The following is a 23,897-nucleotide window of genomic DNA, read 5'->3' as shown; positions in this document are numbered from 1 at the left end:
ATCCCAAAACCAGAGGCCAGAAAAGATAGTCATAACTAGAAATGCAGATTTTGAAGTCAGAAGCATAAAAGTAAGGTTTTAACCAAGAAGGAAGATGAATTCTTTAAAGGAGATTATGAAAACAGAGAGAACAAGAGAGAATTGTGAAGGATTTATGGTTAGCACCACTAATGCTCTCCATCTTCCTTTCAACTCCTCTTTAAGAGTAAAAAAAAAAATGTCTTGAATCTGAAATCCTATGGCAGTTCAGCTAACGTTAAGTTCTACATACGACAAATCATCTTGGAAGAGCATACCATAGTAAAATCACCAGTAAATGAATGTTAAATAAAATTAATGTTGCATTTTATCTGCCTCGTGAGCTCTTATTTATTCTGTACTCAAATAATTCTTTTGTATTTGAGTTAATATTTCAGAAACTAGCAGAAAATGTTCCTAGCAAAATTGTTTTGAGAAACTTTCCTAATTTCCAAATTCATGTAAGCATAAATGTAGTCAGACTGAGCTGTTAATGCATGTCATCTAAAATTCTCATCTCCTCCAGGTTGTGTCTTTTCCTTTGGGAAAGGCTGGTGTGAATTAATTAATATTCTGCACATCTTTTGAGGACATCATGAGGATTAGTTCTCTTACACATATAGCTGCTACTTCCCCTCACCCTTTCTTGTTTGTGTTGTATCTTTGACGATCAAATGTCCTTTAAAAAGACTGAAAAATATATGCAAGTATATATAATTTTGGCTATTTTTTCTAGATTTTACTTTTCTCTAATGGAGGGAAGTTTATGAAAAAGACCTTGATTGGCGAAGCCTGTATCTGGCTTGACAAAGTGGATCTCAGAAAAAGAATAGTCAACTGGCACAAACTTTTGGTCAGTCCTACTCAAACCCATTGAAGAAATGTGTCTGCTCAGGGTATAGAAACTGCTCTAAATAATTTCAAATCAAGACTAGAGTTGGATACGATTCTACAGTGTTTTTAGGGCTAAACGTGAGAGGAGGAGCCACAGGCAAACACATACTTAAAGCTTTGTGAATATTTTGTTGTGGAACACAGAAAGAAAACTCAAACAGTTCACATATTGGAGACCCCCCAAAAAGAGCTTTGAGTCCTTGGATTGCTTCAAGAAAAAGAGAAAAGAGTGAGAGCTATTTTGATTACTTAAGGCACAAATCTTTGAGCAGAGTTGAACTATAGCTACGGGCAGCTGCTCGAATATTAATATGGTTCCTGATGCAAGACAAAATTCATCATTTATGCAAAAGAAACCTGGAAGGGAAAGAACTGATGTAACAAATCTCAGTTTTCAGAAGTCTAAAGATCTTGCTTCATCTTATTTTCTCAGATGACTTACTGTTTTTAGATTCTGACATAGGATACAACTACAGTATGCATTCAAGACTAGAAGTGAGTTGGTTGTGTTCAGAGGGAAAGGGTACTGGAGATGGAGAAATTATGGCTTTTAGATTTTCTCTCTGTCTAAATGTTACAAGCGGGAACAATACCAACCTTGGAATTCATGTTGTAAAAGCACATTTGTATTATTCAAAATGATGTAGAGGGAAGATAATACTAAGTGGAAATGGAATTACATTTATCTAGAAATAAGGCTATGATTGGCTCACACTGAATGTTGCCCCACAGAAATATTGGAACCTTGGTTGAAGACATCAAAATCTCCTTAACTGACCATTAAGCCAATACATTTTCAATGTACATACCAAAGAACATAGATTAAAATGGTATGTTCCAGGAAGCCTGAACAGTTTTTCTTTGTGGAATTGCAAATAAATGTTATTCCACATATTTCCTTTGAAATTGAAAGAGAAAATTCTTCCTCTGGCAAACAAATCATATTAATCTGTGACATGGATTAATTAACTTGGTGTCATTTCCTGCTCTTCCATGATGCTTTTTTTTGTCCTTAGCACACTGATTGTATGATGAAAACCCTGACACCAAACTCAAGTTCCTCCCAGTGCTCCATTTTTCTCCATTAGTGACTGTATCGTGGCGATCAAGTTCATCAATATTGGGAAAATAAGTGAAAGTCAACATTTATATTGAGATTAAAATATAACTTGAGCTATTTTATTAGTATGGAATAAAGGGACCAATGTCCAGGTCATTAAAATACAGCATCCTCTTCTACATCAACCGTAGTATAGACAAAGGAAGTAGATTGGAGTTGTAGGAAATGCTCTCGGCTGGGATGAAAAGCCTGGCTTCTGCCTTGGTCCTGCCACTGACTGTATCCCCTTGCACATGTCACTTAAAGTCACTTTTTCCCAGTTTCTTATTTGTAGGATAAAAATAATTACCTATTCCTGGCCTTCCTAATGGGATGTTGGGATGATCAAACCAAGTGAACTGTAAGGAAAAAAAGAAAGCACATTTTCGATATAGTTTTATACATAAAGTGAGGAATAATTATTATGCAGCTCTTTATTTCTTCAAATTTCATATGCAAAAGCATCCTCCACACCGATGGTAAGCATTGACTTGGATAAAAGAAGTGTATTCAGTCCAAAACTATTGGTTTTTCTTTAAAATATAAATTTGAACCTGAGAAAAGGTGAAAAATTAAATCAAAATAATTTGCAAATTGGGTTATTATCAATGAAATGAATTATACCAATCTTATACTCTTCTCATATCCTACCTTAAAAGAAATTGCTTCTCAGAGCATTCTGAGTTTGAAAGCTGCTTCTTCATTCAAAGGTGAGGTTTTAGTGGATTTCGAGAAATCATCTCCAAATACATTGGATATGGAATTTTCTCACTTTTAAAGAAAAACATGCTTTAAATTTGAAAGGAATCGATTAAATGTAAAACACTGAAAATAAAACAATTTCTAATAAGTTCCAGGCTATATATCTTTATTACATTCCTAAAAACATACAAATTCACACTTCCCCAATCCGAGGGAGAAAACAGTCCCTTTTTCTCTCTCTTTTTATTTTTTATTTTTTTAACCTGTCCTCCCTGATAATGCAGTGTCATTTACCACTGATCCAGCTCTACAGCAAGCATGCAGGGAAGGGATCGCTGAAGACTTGATTCTGCTAGGATTTTATTTTTAGAGACAACTAGATCTGCTGATGGTTGCTATGGATATTTCCAGCAGAAGTGAGCACTTTAGGGAGCTTGTAATATCACTCATCATTGGGGAAGGGAAGGATTCGGGAAGATCTCTTTATGACATAAAAAGTTCTGCTATTCACCCTTCAAAGGAAACCCTGGCTCACCACAGACCCTCTTCTGCAGTCATGCACATCCAGAGGCATGCATGAGAGGTATGAACAGTAGGTTTGACTTCATTCTAGTTGCATGTTCTTTTACAGTAACACAAATGAGGTGCCACCAAAACACAGATCATCCCTTGGTAGCTATTTGACCTGAAAGGGTAGGAGTCTCTTCATTCTAGGTGCCCCTTTGTTCCGAGGAACCAGTGATGGGGCCAGGTCAATCACGAGAGCTAATGACAGGGCTTCATTTTTGTGCACCAGCATCCCCTTTCAGAGAGCATAAGATCCTGCCACAGTGTGCCAAGTTTGCAGCTGACCAAAATCCTAAGTTGTACGGGAATTATTCTATGCAACACTGATCCTCGAACAAATGCATTTCTTCTGGATGATGTTGATGACCCTTCTTACAACAAAGCTGTTTCTTTTTTAATTGCGAATAGGGCTCTTGGTGTTTTTTACTTTTTTGTATATATCACAGCACATAATTTTCCACTTTTTCATTTCTTTTATTTATTTTTTTTTTTGGAATCAGTTTTTTTTCTTAATACTACCGGTGACAGTTTGTAATCTCTAAATAATATGTGATCAGTCCAATTCCAACACCTGTATCTCAAAAAGCATCTTAATTTCTCCCCACGACTTCATTGAGTCATCAGAAACTGGAGTTGCTTCTTGGTTCAAAATGCGATCCTAAAGAAACTTCTGGCTGTAGAAGCAAAAGCACAGAGTAAATTTTTACAAAAGACAGGGATTTGTAGAATGGTCATTACAGACATAGGTAATGGTATAAATGAGAAGTTGGTGTTTCCCTCTGTTTTTACTTAAGGTTAAGAAGATTTTTGGTGACTCTGAACTCTTTCTTTACCATTTCTGTTGAAAAGAACAGTATCCAAGACTAAGGAGCAGTGATTGTCTTTGTTCCTTAATGTGCCCCTATTGTAACTAATCATACAAATAAATGCATATTTTCAGCATATCAGTGGAATTAGTTTTGTGGATCACACACATTAAAATAGTCATATTGTGGGACTATTATAGCTGGTAACCAGCTGATATTGATACTTACTAGGAATGGTTGTGACGGTAGTGTTGATAGTGGTAGTGACAATAGGTTGGTGGTCATGTGAAGTAAAATAAAATTCTAAACTATATTGTGCCCAATTTATTAGAAATTAATTGATTGATGTTTCATTTCATTAAGATATCATAAAGATGTTTATAGTATTTTTTTACTTTATTATTTAAATCATAACTAATGATATTTTTAAAAGCTTATTTTCATTGCTATAATGTCTAATATTCCAAAAGCAGCCAACTACAGCTATATATATATATGTTTATAACTCTCCACGTGACAGAGTGAGTTTCCGTCTTTTTGAGCTTGACATGGAAGTGAAAGAAAGCTCGACGAATCATTATGAGCTGTCTCTTTAATAACTACTTGCCTTCGATGTGATACAAAAATGAATGAGTGAAACAGATATTCTCATTGAATATGACACATTGATGTTTTCTGTATGTGCCATGTTGTTGTCATGATTAAAGGTACCCATTAAGTCAAAATCATTTAATCAAATGATTCCTCATCTGATCTGTAGATCGAGAGCATTTTCTTAAGTGGTTACCCTGTACATAACTATACATTTGGTAAAATAGACAAAGTTGAAATATTAATTTCATTTGGCATTCAGCATGTGAATATGATTATCGTTTGATTGTGTCTGTATATTTGTTGGTGATGTGCTCAGGTGCTCCCACTACTGATTAATGTGTGTGCTAATATCCTAACAAAAACACATCTGATATTAATGGGAAAAAAAAAAAAAAAACCCTTGTCTGAAAAAATAAAAATCTAATAAAATTGATTTCAAAATAAAAAATAAAGTACTTGGAAATATGTCTTGTTTCTAACTACATGTTGCATGCCGTGTTGGTGATTTGCTAATGTGTTCTTTTCTGTTCTACCCAAATCTCTCTGGAAAAGCTAACAAACAAATACAAAGTCTTGGGCTAAAGGTTGTAGAAATTGAATTGAAATACATGAGAATTGTATTAAAAATGCTTGTAAATCTGTCTTGAGTTTTACTCTATGTAAAAATATGTCTTGGTTTTGTGATTGTATACAAGATGTATCTTGATAGCTTATGCAGACTGTTGCCTCAGCCTTCCTAATAAATATTGAAAATGTCAACTTTGACTTCTTGTGTTTACCCACTTGATAAATTGATATTTATTACAGAAATTGAACTTTTCATAACATCTTCTCTGAAAATTGTATCACAAATACATTTATTCACCCAGTTTAAAAAATAAATTTTAAACACAGCACAGAAACCAGAATTAATAAATGTATAGCTTAATAAACTATTATATGTCAGACACTCTTATCACCACCACCCAGGTCAAGAAATTAAACTTTGCCAGTCATCTCATAAGACCTCCATTTTACCCCTATCTTTCCCAACACCCTCCCAACCCTAAATGCAACCACCTTCCTGATATTTATGATAATTACTTCCTGGATTATCACTGACATCCGCAAGAATACTTGCGTGGTTTTCCTGTTCTCTTTTTAAAATGTTTTCTAAGCTTCTTTTAATCTACATCGTCTCCTCCCCACTTTCTTTTTTTAACTTTATTTTATATCATATTTGTAAGAATTAAGAATTATTTCCATGGGTTACTCACTAAAAAATGACCTTCCAGCAATTTGATTCTTTGAAGAAAAGTGCAATAAAATTAACAAATCTGCTACAAAGGAGAAAAAAGGCCAAGTTACCATTCTCAGGTAGGAAAAAAGTAATGTATATGCCAAGATCCAAAGATCTGGAAATGTATTAAAGTGATAAGACTCATGACCAAGTTGAATTATCCCAGGTACACAAGATTGTTTCAATGTTAGAAGATGAATTAATGAAATCTAGTACATTAATATACTAAAGTACAAAAATCATAAGGTACTGGGTAATATTGATAAAATTCAAAATCCGCTCATAATAAAAAGTTTATAGCATTCTTGGAATGGAGGAGTACTTTTTAAATCTGCTGAATGTTATCTACCAAAAACAAACAAACAAGAAAAACTCTGCTGGTGAAAGGATAGAAGACTCTTCCTTGGAGACCGGAAACAAAGCAAGTATGCCTATTGTCACCATTTTCTTCAATACTTTTACTAGAGTTGCTAGCCATTGTGTCAAAGCGAAAGAAGAAAAAGACAAGTAAAGGTGTAAGAAGTGGGAAAGTAGAAAAGAACTATAATTATTTGTAGATTATACATCTTTGTGTGTAGAAAATCCAAAATAATCAACAATTTGTTTTTAAAGTATGTAAGAGAATTTGTCAAGTTTATTAATTATAAAAACTACTTATTATGAATTTCTTCTCTGACTGTGAACAAGAAATCATCAGAAAATGAAAATTTCAAGGAATGATTTTTACTGGCATCAAAAGTATCAAACACCTAACAATAAATTAAGGATGTTGAAGACCTCTACAAAAAAAAAATAAAATTTTATTAAGATATTAAATAAGAACTGAATAAACCTTCATTGATTGAAAAACTGAAAATACTAGTGACATGCAATTCTTCCCAAATCATAAATCCATTGATTCAATGCAATTAAATTTTTTTTAAAGATTTTTATTTATTTATTTGCAGACAGAGATAACAAGCAGGCAGAAGCAGGCAGAGAGACAGAGGAAGGGAAGCAGGCCCCCTGCCGAGCAGAGAGCCCAATGCGGGGCTCGATCCCAGGACCCTAGGATCATGACCCAAGCTGAAGGCAGAGGCCCTAACCCACTGAGCCACCCAGGCGCCCCGCAATGCAATTAAATTTTTTAAATGCGAGAGGAATCGAAGAGCCAATTATAAAATTTACATTGAAGCACACAAAGGCCAAGGAAGAGCACACTGAGAAGCAAGAACAAGATACAATAATACTTTCTAGCAGGTACTAAGATGTACTATAAAGATACAGAAATTATTAATATAGTGCTGATGCAGAATAAATGGGACAATGGAACAAAATGGGCCTTAAATAGACATATATACAACAGAGGAGGTAAAGCAGGTCTGCAAAAAACCATGAACTTGCAATTAAATAGTCTGAGTTAATTCAGTTGCCACTCGAAAAAAAAAAAAATGATACTGGACCTTGTCACAATTCACTAAGATAAAAATCCATATAATTTAAAGACTTAAATATGAAAGACAAATTTATAAAACCTATAGAGGGTAATATGGAACAATAACTTCATAAACTTGGGAGAGGAAAAGATTTTGTAAAAAAGACACGTTATCCGGAAGGAAAACTAGGTAAATACTACTATATGAAAATAAAGATTTCTGTTCCTCAGACACTGTAAAAAAAAAAAAAGTGACAAGGAAAATCAAAAAATTAGAAAAGATATTTGATATAAAAAAAAAAAAGACTAGCGTCAAAAATACATAACACAAATCCAAGGTAAAAGAAAGGCAGCATAATAGAAATACAGGAAAAACACATCAACAGGTACTTTAGATGAGAAGAAATCCAAATGGTTACAAAACAAACAGAGATGCCCAACCTCATTCGTTTCCAAGATAATTCCATTTAAATTACAGTGGTATATTATGCACATACAGAAGGAAAAATCTAGTCTAAAGAAGCCAAATGTTGGAAATGGAATTCTCATTAAGTATAAAATGGTGTAAGTACAAAATGTCACAACCATTTTAAAAATGGCTAGAAACTGGGGCACCTGGGTGGCTCAGTTGTTAAGCATCTGCCTTGAGCTCAGGTCATGATCCCAGGAGGATCGAGCCGTACTAGGGCTCCCTGCTCAGCGGGAAGACTGCTTCTCTCCCACTCCCCCTGCTTGTGTTCTCTCTCTCTTGCTGTGTCTCTCTCTGTTAAATAAATAAATAAAATTAAAAGAACAACAACAACAATAGAAATTACCTTGTGTGTTGAAGATTTCCATACCTTACTGGTCAATAATTGCACTCCTAGATCCACACATCAGAAAAATTCTTGAATTTCTAGGTCAGGAGACATTTCCAAGTGTGAGTGGTTATTTAGCCTCTACACACTGGTACAGCATCGCAGAGAGATTTGTTTCTGGTCAGTGCAGCTTCCCTTCAGCTAGGTTGACAACTTGTGATTGGTGTGCGATGTTGCCGTATATACCACTACGCATTTTGAGTATCTTCCTTTTAAGTGTACTTACAGCAGTATCATTCATTATAGCCCCCAACTCAAAACAGCCCCCCAATCCACCAACAATGACATGGATATTTTGTGGTGCAGTGATGCAACAGAATAATGCAAGACGGTAAAAATGAATAAACGAGAACTCTACTTATCAGTATGAATGATTTTCACAAATACACGAAGAAAAAGTAATATGCTACCGAAAAAAAATTGTGATTCTAAGAAGCATGAAAAGGAAATTAAAGGATTGAATAACACAAAAGGAAGAATAGCTTGCCTCCTAGAAGGATAAAGCAGATGTCATTAGGGAAGAGTGCTTACAGGATTTCTAAGACATTAGCAACGTCCTATTTCTTAATCTGTGTGGTGATTATATGTAAATTTGCATAGCAATTATTATTTAAACCGCACATTCTTTTGTGTATCGTGTTTCTCACAATTTAAAGCAGTTTCAAAAGAGCAAGAATAAGTAATGGTTAAAAATGAAGCCTCTCCAGAAAGAAGGGAAAAAACGTGTTTGGCAAAACAAGGTTAATTATAACTCCTGCAGGCTGTTTCCGGGGAATGATGGGGATAGGAACCAATTTTAAAGAATGGATTCAACAAGTATTTAAATCTTTTTAGACACTTGGATTGTATCAGGGCAGACTGGAAACTTGGGCAGAAAGCAGACACCCCAGTCCACAGGTGGTGTTTCTTCTTCATTTTGGAACCTAAACTCTTGAAAGATTTTAAGGCCTTTCAGCTGGAGAGATTAGGCACGCCGGCCTGCAAACGCTGACACATAGTCAGCCGACTAGAACCGCCGGTCGCCTCTACACAGTCCTATCACAACAGGCCTCAAGTCCTATTCGGTAACTTCCTGCTACAGCTAAGCAAGTCTGCACATAACCCAGACCGTCACAGGTATGAAGACGAAATCTAAAGTTTTCTTGTTGTTTGATTGATTGGTGGGCCAGTTGATATGGTTTGACTTGATTTTTAAGATGAGAGAGGATTGGGGCACCTGAGTGGCTCCGTGGGTTAAACCTCTGCCTTCAGCTCAGGTCGTGATCTCAGGGTCCTGCTCAGCAGGGAACCTGCTTCTGCTCTCCCCTGCCCCCTCTGCCTGCCTCTCTGCCTACTTGTGATCTCTGTCTGTCAAATAAATAAAAAAAAAAAATAAAAAAAAAATAAAAGATGAGAGAGGACTGAATAAAATGCAAAGTCAAAGGCAAGGACATATTTGTGAGGGAATGATTCTACATTCTGTCTACACATGGAGAAGAGGCAGTGAGTGAATCTTAACATGCAGTAGGAGAAGATGTAATCTAAGTACTTGTTCAACAAGCCCCCTTCAAGAGGAGAAAGGAAAATTGCTTTCAGGGTCGGTCGGCTCCCAGCCTTGACTGCACTTGAGAATCACCTGAAGAGCTTTAAAAAACATGGATTCCCAGACGCCAAACCAGACCATTCAAATCGTCATCTCTGTTTTCTGGGCCAAGTGTTAAGTGTCTTTTCAAAGCCCCCTAGCTGTTGTCAGTGTGCAGTCAGGGTATAAAATTGCTGCCCTAATGAAACAACCAGAAAGGAGATAATCGGTACGAGTGTAGACAGACTGTAGGTTTGATAAGAGGAAGTTACGACCGTTTCCTTCTGATGGCTCCGAGTTTCTTATTGAGGTAAGGTATGAGGTCATCTACCTACAGAGGAGAGGAAGGGAATATGGATTAGATCTTTGAAGAGAGTAAAAGAGGTTTAAAAGAGTCCTGGAGATGGGTGGGAAAGCAAGTCGAAGAGAAGATGCTATATATATTGAAGGCCCTCTTGAGTTTAGAGACAACACACAGTGACACCAGTCTGACTTGCGACCTGACTTTCCCCAGCCTTGGCTAGGAGTTTCTATGCAGGGGCAGAGAACAGACATGGTAATTTTTTTTTTTTTTAATTAACATATGATGTCTTATTTGCTTCAGGGTTACAGGTCTGTGATTCATCAGTCTTACACAATTCATAGCCCTCACCATAGCACATGCCCTCCCCAATGTCCATCACCCAGCCACCCTCTCCCTACCTCCCCACCCCCCAGTAACCCTCAGTTTGTTTCCTGAGATTAAGAGTCTTTTACGGTTTGTCTCCCTCCTCTGTCCCACTTGTTCCATTTTTTTCCCTCCCTACCCTCCACGACCCCTTGCCCGGCCTCTCAAATTCCTCATATCAGAGAGATCATATGATAATCATGGTAAATTTTAAAGAGAATAAATCTTAACAGATGGATTAGACCAAAAGATATGCAGGGTATGACTTAAGTTGTTGGACCTGTTGGACCGTAGAATGTGTAATCATCAAAGAGGGAAAAAATCAAATCTAAAGATGAAATAACAAATTTTTTCAGGGCAAATCGGGCAGATTGCAGGGAGAGAAAACTATGAGTAAAATCTTACAAGGAGACTAGAATTTACAAGTTGAACCAAGAGAATAGGAGTTAAGGGTAAGAGAACACTGTCAACAAGTGAAGTGTTTTGAAATGCATTGCTTATGTCAGAAATGCTGGGCACTGGGCAACTGTATTTCCCAAGTAAAGTTTGCATGATAGAGAAGAGCTGAAGAGAGAGGTTTGTAAGTTATCCAGAATCAGATTGTATCAAGTGCCATCAATTTTGATTTGGGGGAATCATGATATTGCTATGAAATAAGTGTTATGATTCGGGAAAGGCAATATCTGATTCTATATTTTATTTACGAATGGGAAAATTTGCAAGGAAAATATTTCTAGGCATATGTAAGAGTCTCTGTACTTCAGAGCATGTTTCCAAAAAATAAGGGATTACCATTTCCTTCGCTCTACCAGAATTGTGCCTAAAAGTTTGAAGCAAGATAGCTGAACCAGAGACAATACTGATTATTAGCAAAATTGACCAATTTTCTTTCATTCCCTGTGTAATAATGCCTTACCAACCTCCTACCGACCTCAAGATGTTCACTTGACATTTCTACTTTCAGGGAAGAAAAGGTTCTGCTTTGGGGTCACCTTTCTTCTGTTGAGCTGGAGAATTTAATTTTCTGTTCTACCCGTGAAATTCAAGGAACTGTTACTGTCTATTGATTCAAGTTTTAGAATGGTTCAACTCTTGCCTTAAAAAGGGCTATCCAAATTTATTGCTGTAGCCATTTGAAAGAAAGTCATATACTAATGAATCACTTCCTTTTATTAGTAATTCGGACTTGCAGAAAAAATGAGTGAGTTACAGCGGCCTAGAATATCTAATTCAGTTATGCCTCCCTCAGGCATTTGCAACTCTGACTCAGATTTGCCTACCAGCCTCTCCGTGGCCTTGCTGCCTCATCTTTTCCAAATGTGTCCTCCACCTGCCACCTATGACCTCGCTGACCTATGGATCTGGCCATACGATGTCCTCACTAAAACTTCACAGTGGTTCCTATCACCAGAACTATGGCAAAACCCTGGACAATACCCTTACATTACACCATCTTCTCTTTCATTCTCCCCCTCAACCTCAAGCCATCAGAACCACTCAGCTTTCACTTTCTTTAATTCTCACAGTTGGGTTATTGCAAACGCTCTCTGTTGAGTGACACCACTTGCCCTGGGGAGTTACCGTTGCATTCATAGAAAGTTTCACTTACACAAGATGAGCCAATTCTAGAGACCGCTGTATAGTGGAATGCCAGTAGGTAACAATACTGCAGTGTGCACTTGCAAAGTTGAAGTAGTAAGTTTCGTGTGAAGTATTCTTAGCACTATGAAAAATGGGACATGAGGAAACTTTCGGAGGCTTGTGGTGACACTTTCACAGGTGTTTATGTGCATCCAATTCATCAAATGTATCCACGAAATACGTGGCTTTTGAATCTCAATTATACCTCAATGGAGTTGCTAAAATAAAAATTGAAACTTAAGCAAACACTAAGGAAAGGGATATAGGGACCTAGAGGCAGAAGAAACCTGTCTACCTTTTGGTTAAGCTGGGTGAAATGTTAAAGCCATCTTTAAAAATATATACATTATTTGTTATTTTTTAAATTAACATATAATGTATTATTTGTTTCAGGGGTGCAGGTCTGTGAATTATCAGGCTTACACAATTCACAGCACTCACCATAGCACGTACCCTCCCCAATGTCCGTCACCCAGCCACCCTATCTCTAACCCCCCCACCCTCCAGTAACCCTCAGTTAGTTTCCTGAAATTAAGAGTCTTTTATGGTTTGTCTCCCTTCCCGGTCCCATCTTGTTTCATTTTTCCCTTCCCTTCCCCCCACGACCCCCGCCCTGCCCTGCCCTGCCTCTCACATTCCTCCCCTGCTTACTTCTTACCCCCCCAATCTCCACTTACGCTACCCCCCTTGCTCACATGTATGCACACGCATGCACACACACACATCCACACATTTTCCTTTTTTCTAGGGAAAAAAAAAAAAAAGGACAAAAAGTAGGTGGCTTCAAAGTCAGGAGAAACACTAATAGATCAGAGGACCAGTTCCCTTTTAGAATTTTCGAAAAGAGGAAGGTTGGGAGCCAGGGGATAGCCTGTCAGGTTATGTAGTGTGGAAAGAAAAAAGGTTAAAGGACCGAGAGACCAGAAAGGCATGGGTATCATAGCAAAAGACTTTCATCAGTTTTGATATTTTTGAGAATAGGTGGGGTGAAAAATCACTTAACCTTTCTTGGCCTTATGTGAAATTCTCTTCCTGACTCTAGCACTGTCCAAGCTCAGACAAGAGTATGTTTTTTTTCTTACAAAATTTGGCAAAATAATTCTTGTCAGTAAGTACGATTGGTCAATGAATTGAACATTAAGTGATCACTATTACCCAAAATACATGTTACACAATAAAAATATTTTACCATAAATGTACTGAACTTGTGAAATACAGAGAGAAGGAGAAAATTGTTCTCAGATAAGGCTTCATCACTTTATGATCTTAGTATTATCATCCAAGTGATGAAAATACTTGTATTGATGAAGAATCTGAAAAACAAAGGGAAAAAGTTTAAAGAAAACCTGCATGGAATACCGATTAGCTAGTGTCCCAGAACTAGTCTGACATTTAGAATTTGAAATAGAAATAACCCTGAAAGTGAGATGTTGTTATTAAACTGACCAAAACCATATAAAAATTTTAAATGAGATCTTAGAATTAAGGATTGAAAACCTGCAACCTCATTTTAGGAAGGTACATGGTAATCAAAGAAAGAGCACCAGCCATGAATTAGGTTAATTAACATTATCCAAAAGATATTCACTCTAAAAAGTGTGAGCACATGACTGAGACAATTTAGTAATTTGGAGTCTTCAACATGCTCTCTTATCACTTTTCACACTTTTTCAGCATTATACCACCACTTTCTTGAATTATATTAAGAATGTCTTCTTTGAGTTATTGAGGGTCATCATTATGAAAAATTAAGAAGTCATTTCTTTGAAATTCATTCAAAGAAAATGAATTTCATATGGCAAACCACAGTAATTTCAAATAACATTATTCTGTATTCAAGAGACTATATGACTTAGTAGAAAAGCATTTGACCATCAGAAAAAATGGGTTCTAACCATACTTACACCGTAATCTATGCTACAACACATTCTCCCTCCTCAAGGACTTAGTTTTCCCAAATTAAAGGGTTGGAATACATAATCCACAGAGTTTCCTATAGGTCTAAAAAAACTGGGAACAGCACTGTATTCTTTAATAGAAGTTTTCTTTTGGAGTGCTTGGGTAGCTCAGTGGATAAGTGTCTGCTTTCAGCTTAGGTCATGATCCCAGGGTCCTGGGGTCGAGTTCCCCATCAGGCTCCTTACTCAGCAGGGAGCCTGATTTTCTCTCTCCCTCTGTCTGCTGCTCCCCCTGCTTATGCTCTCACTCTGTGTGTGTGTGTCAAATAAATAAATAAGATATTAAAAACAAAAAAAACATGAGGGGTGCCTGAGTGGCTCAGTCAGTTAAGCATCCAGTCTTCATCTCAGCTCGGGTCTTGTTCTCAGGGTCCTAAATTCAAGCTCCGTGTTGGGTGGCCCCCATGCTAGGAGTGGAACCTGCTTAAATGAAAACAAATGACAAAACACCTTTCTGTTGACTGAATTGCTGCCCATTTAATATAATTTCCAGCCCCTCCCCTGCAAGTCACTATAATTAGCCAAGTTTTAAAATAAGGTTTTTAAAAATTTACCCTGAGTCAATATCTGAATCTAAAAATATGCAATCAACAAAATAAGGCTCACTTTCTGTGGAATTTACTGTGCTTCTGGTAAAACTCTTGCTACCATATTCTGGCATTGATAACTTTCTTCTGAACTTCATGTCTTACTTCTATAGTTGCTATAGTTCATGGCTTCTAGATGTTAAGCACAATAGAAAACTATGGGGAAAAATCAAAAGACAAGCCAATAAGCATCAGCATTATTTAACTTTTGCTTATGATCAAGAAACATCAGTGTTAGGGCTATGGCCATTCCATTCATATACGTAAAATGCCCGTTCCAAAATGGCCAATTACAAAAGTGGTTAATCTCAACTGGTCAGATCATGTGTCTAATTCATCGTTCAGTTCCTTTCCTTTGGTAGATGCTTTCTATTAGATATTAACCTGTGATTCAAAAGCTGTACTCAGGGGCACCCGGGTGGCTCAGTGGATTAAAGCCTCTGCCTTCGGCTCACGTCATGATCGCTGGGTCCTGGGATCGAGCCCCACATTGGGCTCTCCACTCAGTGGGGAGCCTGTTTCCCCCTCCCTCTCTGCCTGCCTCTCTGCCTACTTGTGATCTCTCTCTCTCTGTCAAATAAATAAATAATATCTTAAAGAACAAAAACAAAAACTGTACTCACTGCCAACTCCCGAGTGTCCATCCACATGCTCTCCCCGGTCTCTTTCTTCTGACCTTGCAGTCTTTTCTTTCCATGCTGCTGACCAGCCATTAGCAAATGTCCAGAAATCTGTATGTATTCTCCCCTCAGGTCACTTCTCCTTTCACAGAGAATGAATGATCACGTTCTCCATTTTGCACCTTTATGCACTGGGAGCTTTTTCTCTCCACTGCTATCAAGCAACACAGTATACTGTTTACCGAGCTTCAATGTGCAGACCATGTGTCTCAAACTGCCCATCCATCAATCAAGCTGGGTTTTTTTTCTTTTTTCTTCAGCTGTTCATAGGGAATTTACTCATGAAAGAGCATCCAGTACAGCCATTGCAAGTGACTTGGGGTTTGGGCCATCTGCTTATACAGCTGGCCTGTGTCCTCTGCTGTCATTTAGACTTGATCTCAGATGTGCCATTTCTAGCTCACGACAGACTGCGGTTGAACCTTCTGACTTATGACATGGTGGGTCTAAGAGAACTCAGCTCATTATGGGCAGTTCCAGACACATGGTCCCTTGACACCCCATGGTCAAGTTTCTGTATCAGGGCCAAGCATCATGCTAGCAGGTGATTCTCAAATGGAGTATATAATTCTCTACTGCAGATGGCATGGCCTTTTTCCAGAGTCCCAAGAGCAGGCATTATGAATCTCCCACTGTGGTTCACCATAAACTTACATACCATCTTTTCTCACCATTGGCATTGCCAGCAATATAGATCCTGCCAGATTCTATGGCCTGAGTGGTTGGACTGCATATACCACCAGTTGTAAGACCCTTTCTGCTCTGAGGTTCATTCAAATCTCTCATATTATTGGACTTAAGAGTTACAACAGCATTTTTGTGTGCATAATGTATTCCAGCTGGAACTCTGAAATTTCTGTCAGGTTTTGTGCTTCTTTTTATATGCTAGGGATTGGAGGATCCATCAATTTGTCTTTTACCTTGTCAGGGATATCTCAAGTGCCCCTGACCACTAGACCCCTAAAAACTTGACTAAAGAAGCAGTTCCCTTATACAATGTCTCAGAAAGGCCTCTCATATACTGGCCACCTATTTTTTGTTGTTGTTCTACTCAAATCAGCATGATGTCATCAAGGGTTCAGATGGTCCAGATTTCCTTTGAATAAATTATGACAAAGGGGTAGAAGAATTAATATAGTCCTAAAGAAAAACTAGAAGTGAATATTGTTGCCCATTACATAAAATGTAACTTTTCCTTGATCTTTTCTGATCATAATTTTTAAAAGTATGCATTTGCAAAACCTGTGTCCATATATCAAGTACCGGCAGCCTTCTTGGTCAACTCTTACAATGATACCACACATAGCATAGCAGCTGTGGCCAGAGTTATTACTTAGTTGAGCTGCCAGTGGTCTGCATTTTCCAAGATGCTTTCAGTTGCTTCAGCAGCCAGAGCGGTGAATAAGGAATATGTTACAACTGTGTCCCTGCATGCTCGAGGTCTCTAATGGTGATGCTGGTTCCCACCCTTCCTCCCCATCTCCAGAGGTGTTCTGATTGATCATCTTGCTTGGGAGTGAGTAGGAGACAGTAATTTTGGAGTCCTTTCCCTTAGCCTTTCTTGTAAGTATAAGGACCCATCATGGAGAATGCCCCAACTGACAAATGACAAGTCACTTACTTGGAGACAAGGAAATGACCACTAGATGTGTCTGTGGACACAGTGAATCCACTCTAAGTCTGACTTTAACAAGATTCCATTTATTACATGGTTTCTGTAATCTCCACTCTAACTATGGGGCTATGATGATGTGCTGAGTCTCTACGTATCAATGTCAACTCAGGCTCTGTATCCAATATCCAGACTCTGTCTGGATATTTCCCTCTCCCTAACATATGGTCACATGAGAAAATGGCTGCAGGTCCACTTGGGGAAGGATTTGGAGAATTGTTACAGTGTGTACTTGTTGTGGTGTTGCAGACTTGTTCTCTCGAGCACTTCTCGAGCACAAGGTCATCTCTTCAGTGAGTGGATGATGCATCTCAAGATTGATTTGAGTTTAATAATAGGGCAAAAGATTGCAACTTCTTATTGAGGCAGGAGCCCTCCACTTCCTGTCCTCCATTTTAGCTTGCTAGTGAGTGTAGATGTTAGATACACACTCATTGTCATTTTGTACCTAGTGATGTCATTTTCTAATAACAATATCTGTACCTGTCTGAAGGTCAACCCCTCCCCCCACCCAGCTACTACTTTATTCTTGTGGGTCCCTTGCATGGAACACTTAGCACTGCATCTGACTTCACTCAGGTCAAGGCTAAATCAGCCTCATGAATATTGACCGTGAGACAGGCTCTGTGAGCACATCTCCTCCAGACTTCCCTGTCACTTATAGATGAACCACCATGAAGGTGCTTTTAAGAATGCCGGTGCCAATGAATACTACCAATGAATTCCTGATGGCCTTGCTGGATGCTGGATTCCACAGGACCTCCCAGGATTCGTAATCTCACCTCATGTGATATCCATTCCTCAGGCCCACATTCCCGAATTTTCTTTCCCTTCCTCTAAAATCAGACTTGCCACCCAGGTATTTGCACCTTGCTTAGCATAGGCTATCACTTATGCCTGGTCTGTAAGAGCCACCCCTGGCGGTGAGTTCCATCCATTTTGGGGAGTCTTTACCGGGGTATAAAATCAAGTATTCCAAGAAAATTTTGCCAGTCCATAAAATGTTCATATTCAGTTTTTAATTCTATTCCTCTTGATGAAGAACCCTCAACACCCAGTACAAGAATATTCTCTTGGCAATGGTTTGCAGGTGGTAGGTAGTTCATTCTTGCAATTTCTTCAGTGTAGAATGTCATTCCTCCCTTATCAGGGCCATCGTGTCTCTGGTTAGATTATGCTAGTATTTAATCATTACTTGTCAGTCTGGTATCCAGGACCAGGGGCAGGAATAACTGTTGAGAGGACCACCTACTGTCTTAGAGCCTCTTTCTGCATGTGAGAAATGCTAGCTCTCATTAAGAAGGGACAACCTGGGCGCCTGGGTGGCTCAGTGGGTTAAGCCGCTGCCTTCGGCTCAGGTCATGATCTCAGGGTCCTGGGATCAAGGCCCGCATCGGGCTCTCTGCTCAGCAGGGAGCCTGCTTCCTCCTCTCTCTCTGCCTGCTTGTGATCTCTCTCTGTCAAATAAATAAATAAAATCTTTAAAAAAAAAAAAAAAAAAAAAAAAGAAGGGACAACCTTCTCACTGATCCTCAGGGTCAGAGGGTCTGAAGAGCTATAATTTTCAGCTATGTTGCTAAAGCCAAAATTGCACAGGACAGTGTTAAACAAGGTTAGGGAGACGTGATTCAAGGCTACTGAAATAAAGGAGAGAAGCCAGAGCCAAGTCTGACTCCAACTCCATGCAAACAAAAGGCAGGAAGGTTTTCAGGCTCTGAGATGAAACAGAGGAAAAGTGGATGGGCGGAGGGGTGAGGGGGAGGGGTTTGAAAGGGTCAATGGATGGTATGTATCCAGCACACTGAGTTTCTAAATGTTTTTCTTTGTTATCAGGCAATTTGTATTTATTAATTGGTGTCCATGAAAATTAAGCTCCTACCCTCACAGAGACTGGAAGATGGTGTACTATCTTAACATGATTAGATTTGGGAAAAGATGGCTCTCTTGTCCTAAAGAAAGATTTCTCTGAGTTGAAAAACAGTCAAGAGGCTTTTTAAAAGATTTATATCTCAAGGAGACAAAGAAAAAAATTATAGTTACACACTTTCCAAAGTAACTGCTCTAAGGAAAGAGAGGTCAGGAGCTTAGAGGTACGAAGTAGTCTCTCTAAATTTCAGTCACGTTGAAGAGAACATTAAGGCCGTCTGGGTCAGCACTCACTCAGGTGTTCCAATTCTGTCAGAGTTCCAGATTTTTCCAGCTACTGTCCTGACCTCAGGGCACCAGTATTGTCTTTGCTGAACATTTCTGTGTCTCTGGAGCTCTTCAATTCTAACGTGAAATTTGGTTCCCCTACTGCATCTGCTCTTGCCTTGCAGGAAACCAGGCCTTCTGCACCAACTACCCTAGAGGCCCTCCGGCTGTCACACTTAAATCTTACCTGTCTGTTAACTGCCCTCAATTTATCCTCAGGCCTCTCTAAGGCATCATCTCCATTTAATGGTAAACAGTTAAGTCTCCTGTCCTTATAGGCATTATTCACTCTCTATTTTCAAATACCCCAGTCATCATGCTGTCAAGAATATTCCTCTTCCTGGGGACTTTTTCCCCAAGTCACCACTCAGGAGATCATCAGCGGATGGGCCACCATTTTTATAGGGTTACTATGTAGCCCTCGTATTTCCCCACTCGTGTCAGTTTGAATCCTCCACGAAGGAAATGCCTGGGCAGGACGGAATGTGCAAGGGATTGGGGGTTAGTGCCTGCGAAGGATGAGCAGTGGAGAGGAGACGCAGACGGACAGAGCCTTCAGACAGAGACAGGAGGATGAGAATTGTGAAGAGTGGCAACATAAGGACTGGGGAAGAGGGCGCCTCGACCAATAGAAGGGTTCTTTTTTATTATTATTATTTTTACTTATTTATTTGACAGAGAGATCACAAGTAGGCAGAGAGGCAGGCAGAGAGAGAGAGAGGGAAGATAGCTCCCCGCTGAGCAGAGAGCCCGATGCGGGGCTCGATCCCAGGACCCTGAGACCATGACCTGAGCTGAAGGCAGAGGCTTAACCCATTGAGCCACCCAGGTGCCCCCAATAGAAGGGTTCTAAGAAAATCTTGGACAAGCTGAGGAGAGACTCAGGTAGGGAAAATGTGTTCGCCACAGGAGTGTCACTTCAGCACCCCGCACTGACTTCAGTCCCCCTGCCCTGCTCAGCCACTGGCTGGGAACGGCTTTGGGATGTGTGGCCTTGGTGCGCATGAGGGTAGCAACTAAAGGTGTTGGTCTACTGTGTTCCTCTCAGCCGGTTTCACGGAGTGGGCATTGCCGCCGAGCCCACAGTCATCTGCAAGAATCCCCTAGAAAATGCAGAATCCCCAGAGGAAAGCTAGGGAAGGTCAATGGCAATTAAAACCTTAGACTATAGACAAATGGGGTGAGGTTTAGAATTAGAAATTCGTGTGCCTCATAGTCCATTCTATTTTTTTAAAAGATTTATTTATTTTAGAAAGAGAACACAGGGCGGGACAGAGGGAGAGGGAGAGAGAAACTTGAGCAGCTTCCTTGCAGAGCTCACAGCCCTCGTGGGACTTGATCTCAAGACCCTGAGATCATGACCTGAGCAGAAACCAAGAGTGGGAGGTTTAACTGACTGAGCCCCCCAAGGGCCCCTCCATTCTATGTTGGTGACTGCTAGAACACAGGTTTTCGTTTTAAGCATACTTGAGCTGTTTAATCCAAATGAACATGGTTCCCTGAAACAGTTCATTTCCTACACCAAATAGGATATCGTATAAGTAAAGCATTCCCTTCAAAAAAAAAAAAAATGTGCTAAGAAACACTAAAAAATGCTAAGATGAAAAGAATAGTGTTGGTCCTCTGACTTACTTGGGGGTCAGTAAACAAGAACGGACTTTTTAACTAAATCATTTTAGGGAGCTTGATGGTCTTTGGATGTGTGAGAAAAAAAAAAAAAATTGTAGCCTGGTGTAAACATGCTTTTGGCTCCTGCATTTTAATTGCCTTTACTGATGGTGCAGCACACTTTCAGCAGGGCTGGAAGCGCCTCCTTTGACATACTTCAAAGGAACGCTCGAAGCTCTGTCCCCGCAGTTGTGCGGTACTCTTGTAAGCAGAATAGGAAGTGTCTGCTCCCAAGGAAGAAAAAAAAAAAAAAACCCAACCGAGGACCTAGATACAGTCAGACACGTAGATGCAACAGAAATTATTTTTTTTTTCGTTGAGGTCTGGGACCTTCCTGCAACTCATGTAGCTTATTACCCTCCATATTAATATTTGTTTTCTATTTTCTCTCATTCTTTTTTTCCTATTTACATGATGTTCTTCTTCATCATCCTCACTATCCCTAACAACGTCATCAGAAGTCACTGTGGAAAGTATCACTTTGTCCTCTGTGTGTGCATTTTTAGACAATCTGAGCTAACATTTGTGCTCCCCCTTGTGCAACAGGCCAAATTCGGGGCTGAGGGCCACGTACATGTGATAAACTCAAACCCACTGTTCTCAGAAGCATTAAGAGTAACTGCTGGAAGCTTGAGTCAGAAGGTGAGAGAGAGCTCATGGGAGTGTTTCTCCCAGTTCCATGAAATTGAGCCTGCCTTGGACACGGAGAGCCCTGACCCCTCCTCCTCCACCCACCCTTCCTGCCCCCCTGTACAATATTTTGTTCCCATACATTTCACAGCACTCTCCATAGCACACACCCTCCCCGGGGGGCTCTCAGTGTGCTCTGAGATCAGGAGATCCTGGGGAGACCAACAATCCTGTCGAAGAAGTAGGGCTCCTCTAAGAGCTTCCCTGTATTCCCCGAAGAAGATTGACACCAGGAATATTTTTTTAAGTACAACATAAACATTTTAAGATACTGCCCAAAGAAGCAAAGTTAATTATTATTCAGTGTTTTGTTCTAATGCTATTTGGAATTCATTGTTAAGAGCCCTTACCAAGCTGTGAGTGATTTCTCAACACAATCATTTCTCTTTCCTGAGAGATGCTGTTAACTTGGCATTAAAAAATGTGGAGTTTTTTCTTTCCCCCAAATTCTAGACCAAATAATGCAGCTCATATCCATAATGAAAGACACATATCCAAACATTTTTAAAATTACAATAAAAAAATCTTTTTGTAATAAATATTTTAAAATATGTCAGTCAATAATCTTTCTCTAGAAAAATCAGTGCCCTGGTTATTTAAATTATTATTACTATTATTTATTATTTATTTTAAAAACAATTTTTAAATTAGTATATTATATATTATTTGCTTCAGGGGTATGGGTCTGTGAATCATCAGTCCCATACATTTCACAGCACTCACTGTAGCACAGGCCCTCCCCGGTGTCCATCACCCGGGTACCCTGTCCCCACCCCCCCCACCCCCCAGCAACCCTCACTTTGTTTCCTGAGATTAAGAGTGTCTTATGGTTTGTCCCCCTCCTGATCCCATCTTGTTTCATTTTATTCCCCTCCCTACCCCCCCATGACCCCCCACCCTGCCTCTCAAATTCCTCATATCACAGAGATCATATAATAATTGTCTTTCTCTGACTTATTTTGCTTAGCATAATACTCTGTAGTTCCATGCACGTTGTTGCAAATGGCAAGATTTGGGGGTTTTGATGGCTGCATAGTATTCCTGTGTGTGTGTGTATGTGTGTGTTTTGGTCTGTTAGAAGAAACTACCTCCCAAAATTTTAAAGAAAGAAAAACTTATATATATACAGAAATAAGGGTAAACACGACGAAGGGATGGAATATGACTATAAAGATGAAAATTTATAAAGATCCTAAAGAAGGAACTGATAAGATGAAAAGTTGGTTGAAAAAAAAGAGGAAAGAATGTGATCAGGCTGGAGACTAGAACAAAGCCATGTGCTAGATTTAGGGTATATTTTATCTATTATAAGAAATTATATCCCAAAATTTTAAAGAAAGAAAAACCTATATGTATATAAAAAATAAGGTTAAATACAATGAAGGGATAGAATATAACAATGAAAATTTTTTAAAAAATTTAATTATTGATAAAATAGTTTAAAAATGTTAAAAGAGGAAAAGTTTTAAGAATAAAACTAAAAAAATTTAACTTTGAAAGACTAAAGATTCATGGGGAAAAAGCCATGAATTCCATATGCTGTATTCTCATATTTCTGAAGTTTAGCACTTCTCATTGATCAGTGAACTTGGTCTTGTCTGGATGTTTTTGCTGATCTTCTGTGGGAGGGGCCCACTGCAGTGATTCTCAAATGTCTTTGCACTGCCCTTGCCGGAGTCCGGGTGAAGTAATTGGCTCGGGTTCACTCTTGGGAGTGAAGAGCTTGGGCCACACTCCTCAGTGTGCCCTCAGAGAAAAGCGCTCAATCACTCCCGTGTCCCTGGTCTCTGGCCGGGCCTCGAGCTCACCCAGCCTGTGACTGAGCATTTCTGTCTCTGGTGCATGGCCACGTTTGGAATCTCCAAACCCAGCAGATTCCTGCAGCATGCTCCTGCACCACTCTCCCCCAGGGAGAAAGCAGGGAGTTTCTCCTGATCTGCCACTTGTGGGGTCCCTGCTCGAAGAGTAGTGGTCCGACTGTACCTCAGAGCACAGTTTAAGGTAACCCCGAGCTGAGAGCCTCCTCCTCGGCTCCATCTCTGTAATCTGCTTCCCTGCTCTGATACCTGGGAGCTCAGCCACACTCTGGTGCCCCCGGTCTTTTTCTGACCCCCCAGGTTCTGAGACCACACTGTCCCCACAAGGGCTCCACCCCTCGCTTAGCCTCTGGAGCAATGTTCCTCAGTGGAGCAGACTTCTAAATGTTCTGATTTTGTGCTCTGTCGGCCCCTTCCCCCCGCAGTCTATCTTCCCATATATCGCCTCAAATTCACTTTTCCCCATGTCCTACCTTCCAAAAGGTGGTTGATTTTCTGTTCCTAGAATTGCTGCTCTTCTTCTCTTCAATCTC

At 39.4% G+C, this 23,897-nt stretch overlaps 1 protein-coding gene across 4 annotated transcripts in view; it reads left to right on the top strand.

Annotated features, from left to right (window-relative positions):
- PCLO (piccolo presynaptic cytomatrix protein) overlaps window positions 1-5,647 on the top strand; it is a 408,014-nt gene extending 402,367 nt beyond the window's left edge. For 3 of the 4 annotated variants that reach the window (XM_045089734.1, XM_045089735.1, XM_045089733.1), the window contains one exon: window positions 755-5,646. In XM_045089734.1, the coding sequence (XP_044945669.1) occupies window positions 755-895 (141 nt within the window). In that variant the 3' untranslated portion in view covers window positions 896-5,646. Of the gene's footprint in view, window positions 1-754 lie in introns of all 4 variants that reach the window. The other variant, XM_045089737.1, reaches the window with a different exon arrangement.
- The last annotated feature ends 18,250 nt before the right edge of the window (window positions 5,648-23,897 follow it).

This window comes from Mustela putorius, unplaced genomic scaffold (assembly GCF_011764305.1).
Source record: "Mustela putorius furo isolate JIRA1106 unplaced genomic scaffold, ASM1176430v1.1 tig00003845_pilon_pilon_pilon, whole genome shotgun sequence".
NCBI classification, from domain to species: Eukaryota; Metazoa; Chordata; class Mammalia; order Carnivora; family Mustelidae; genus Mustela; species Mustela putorius.
Note: the sequence above shows the minus strand (reverse complement) of the source record. Positions and strands in the feature narration are given on the sequence as shown.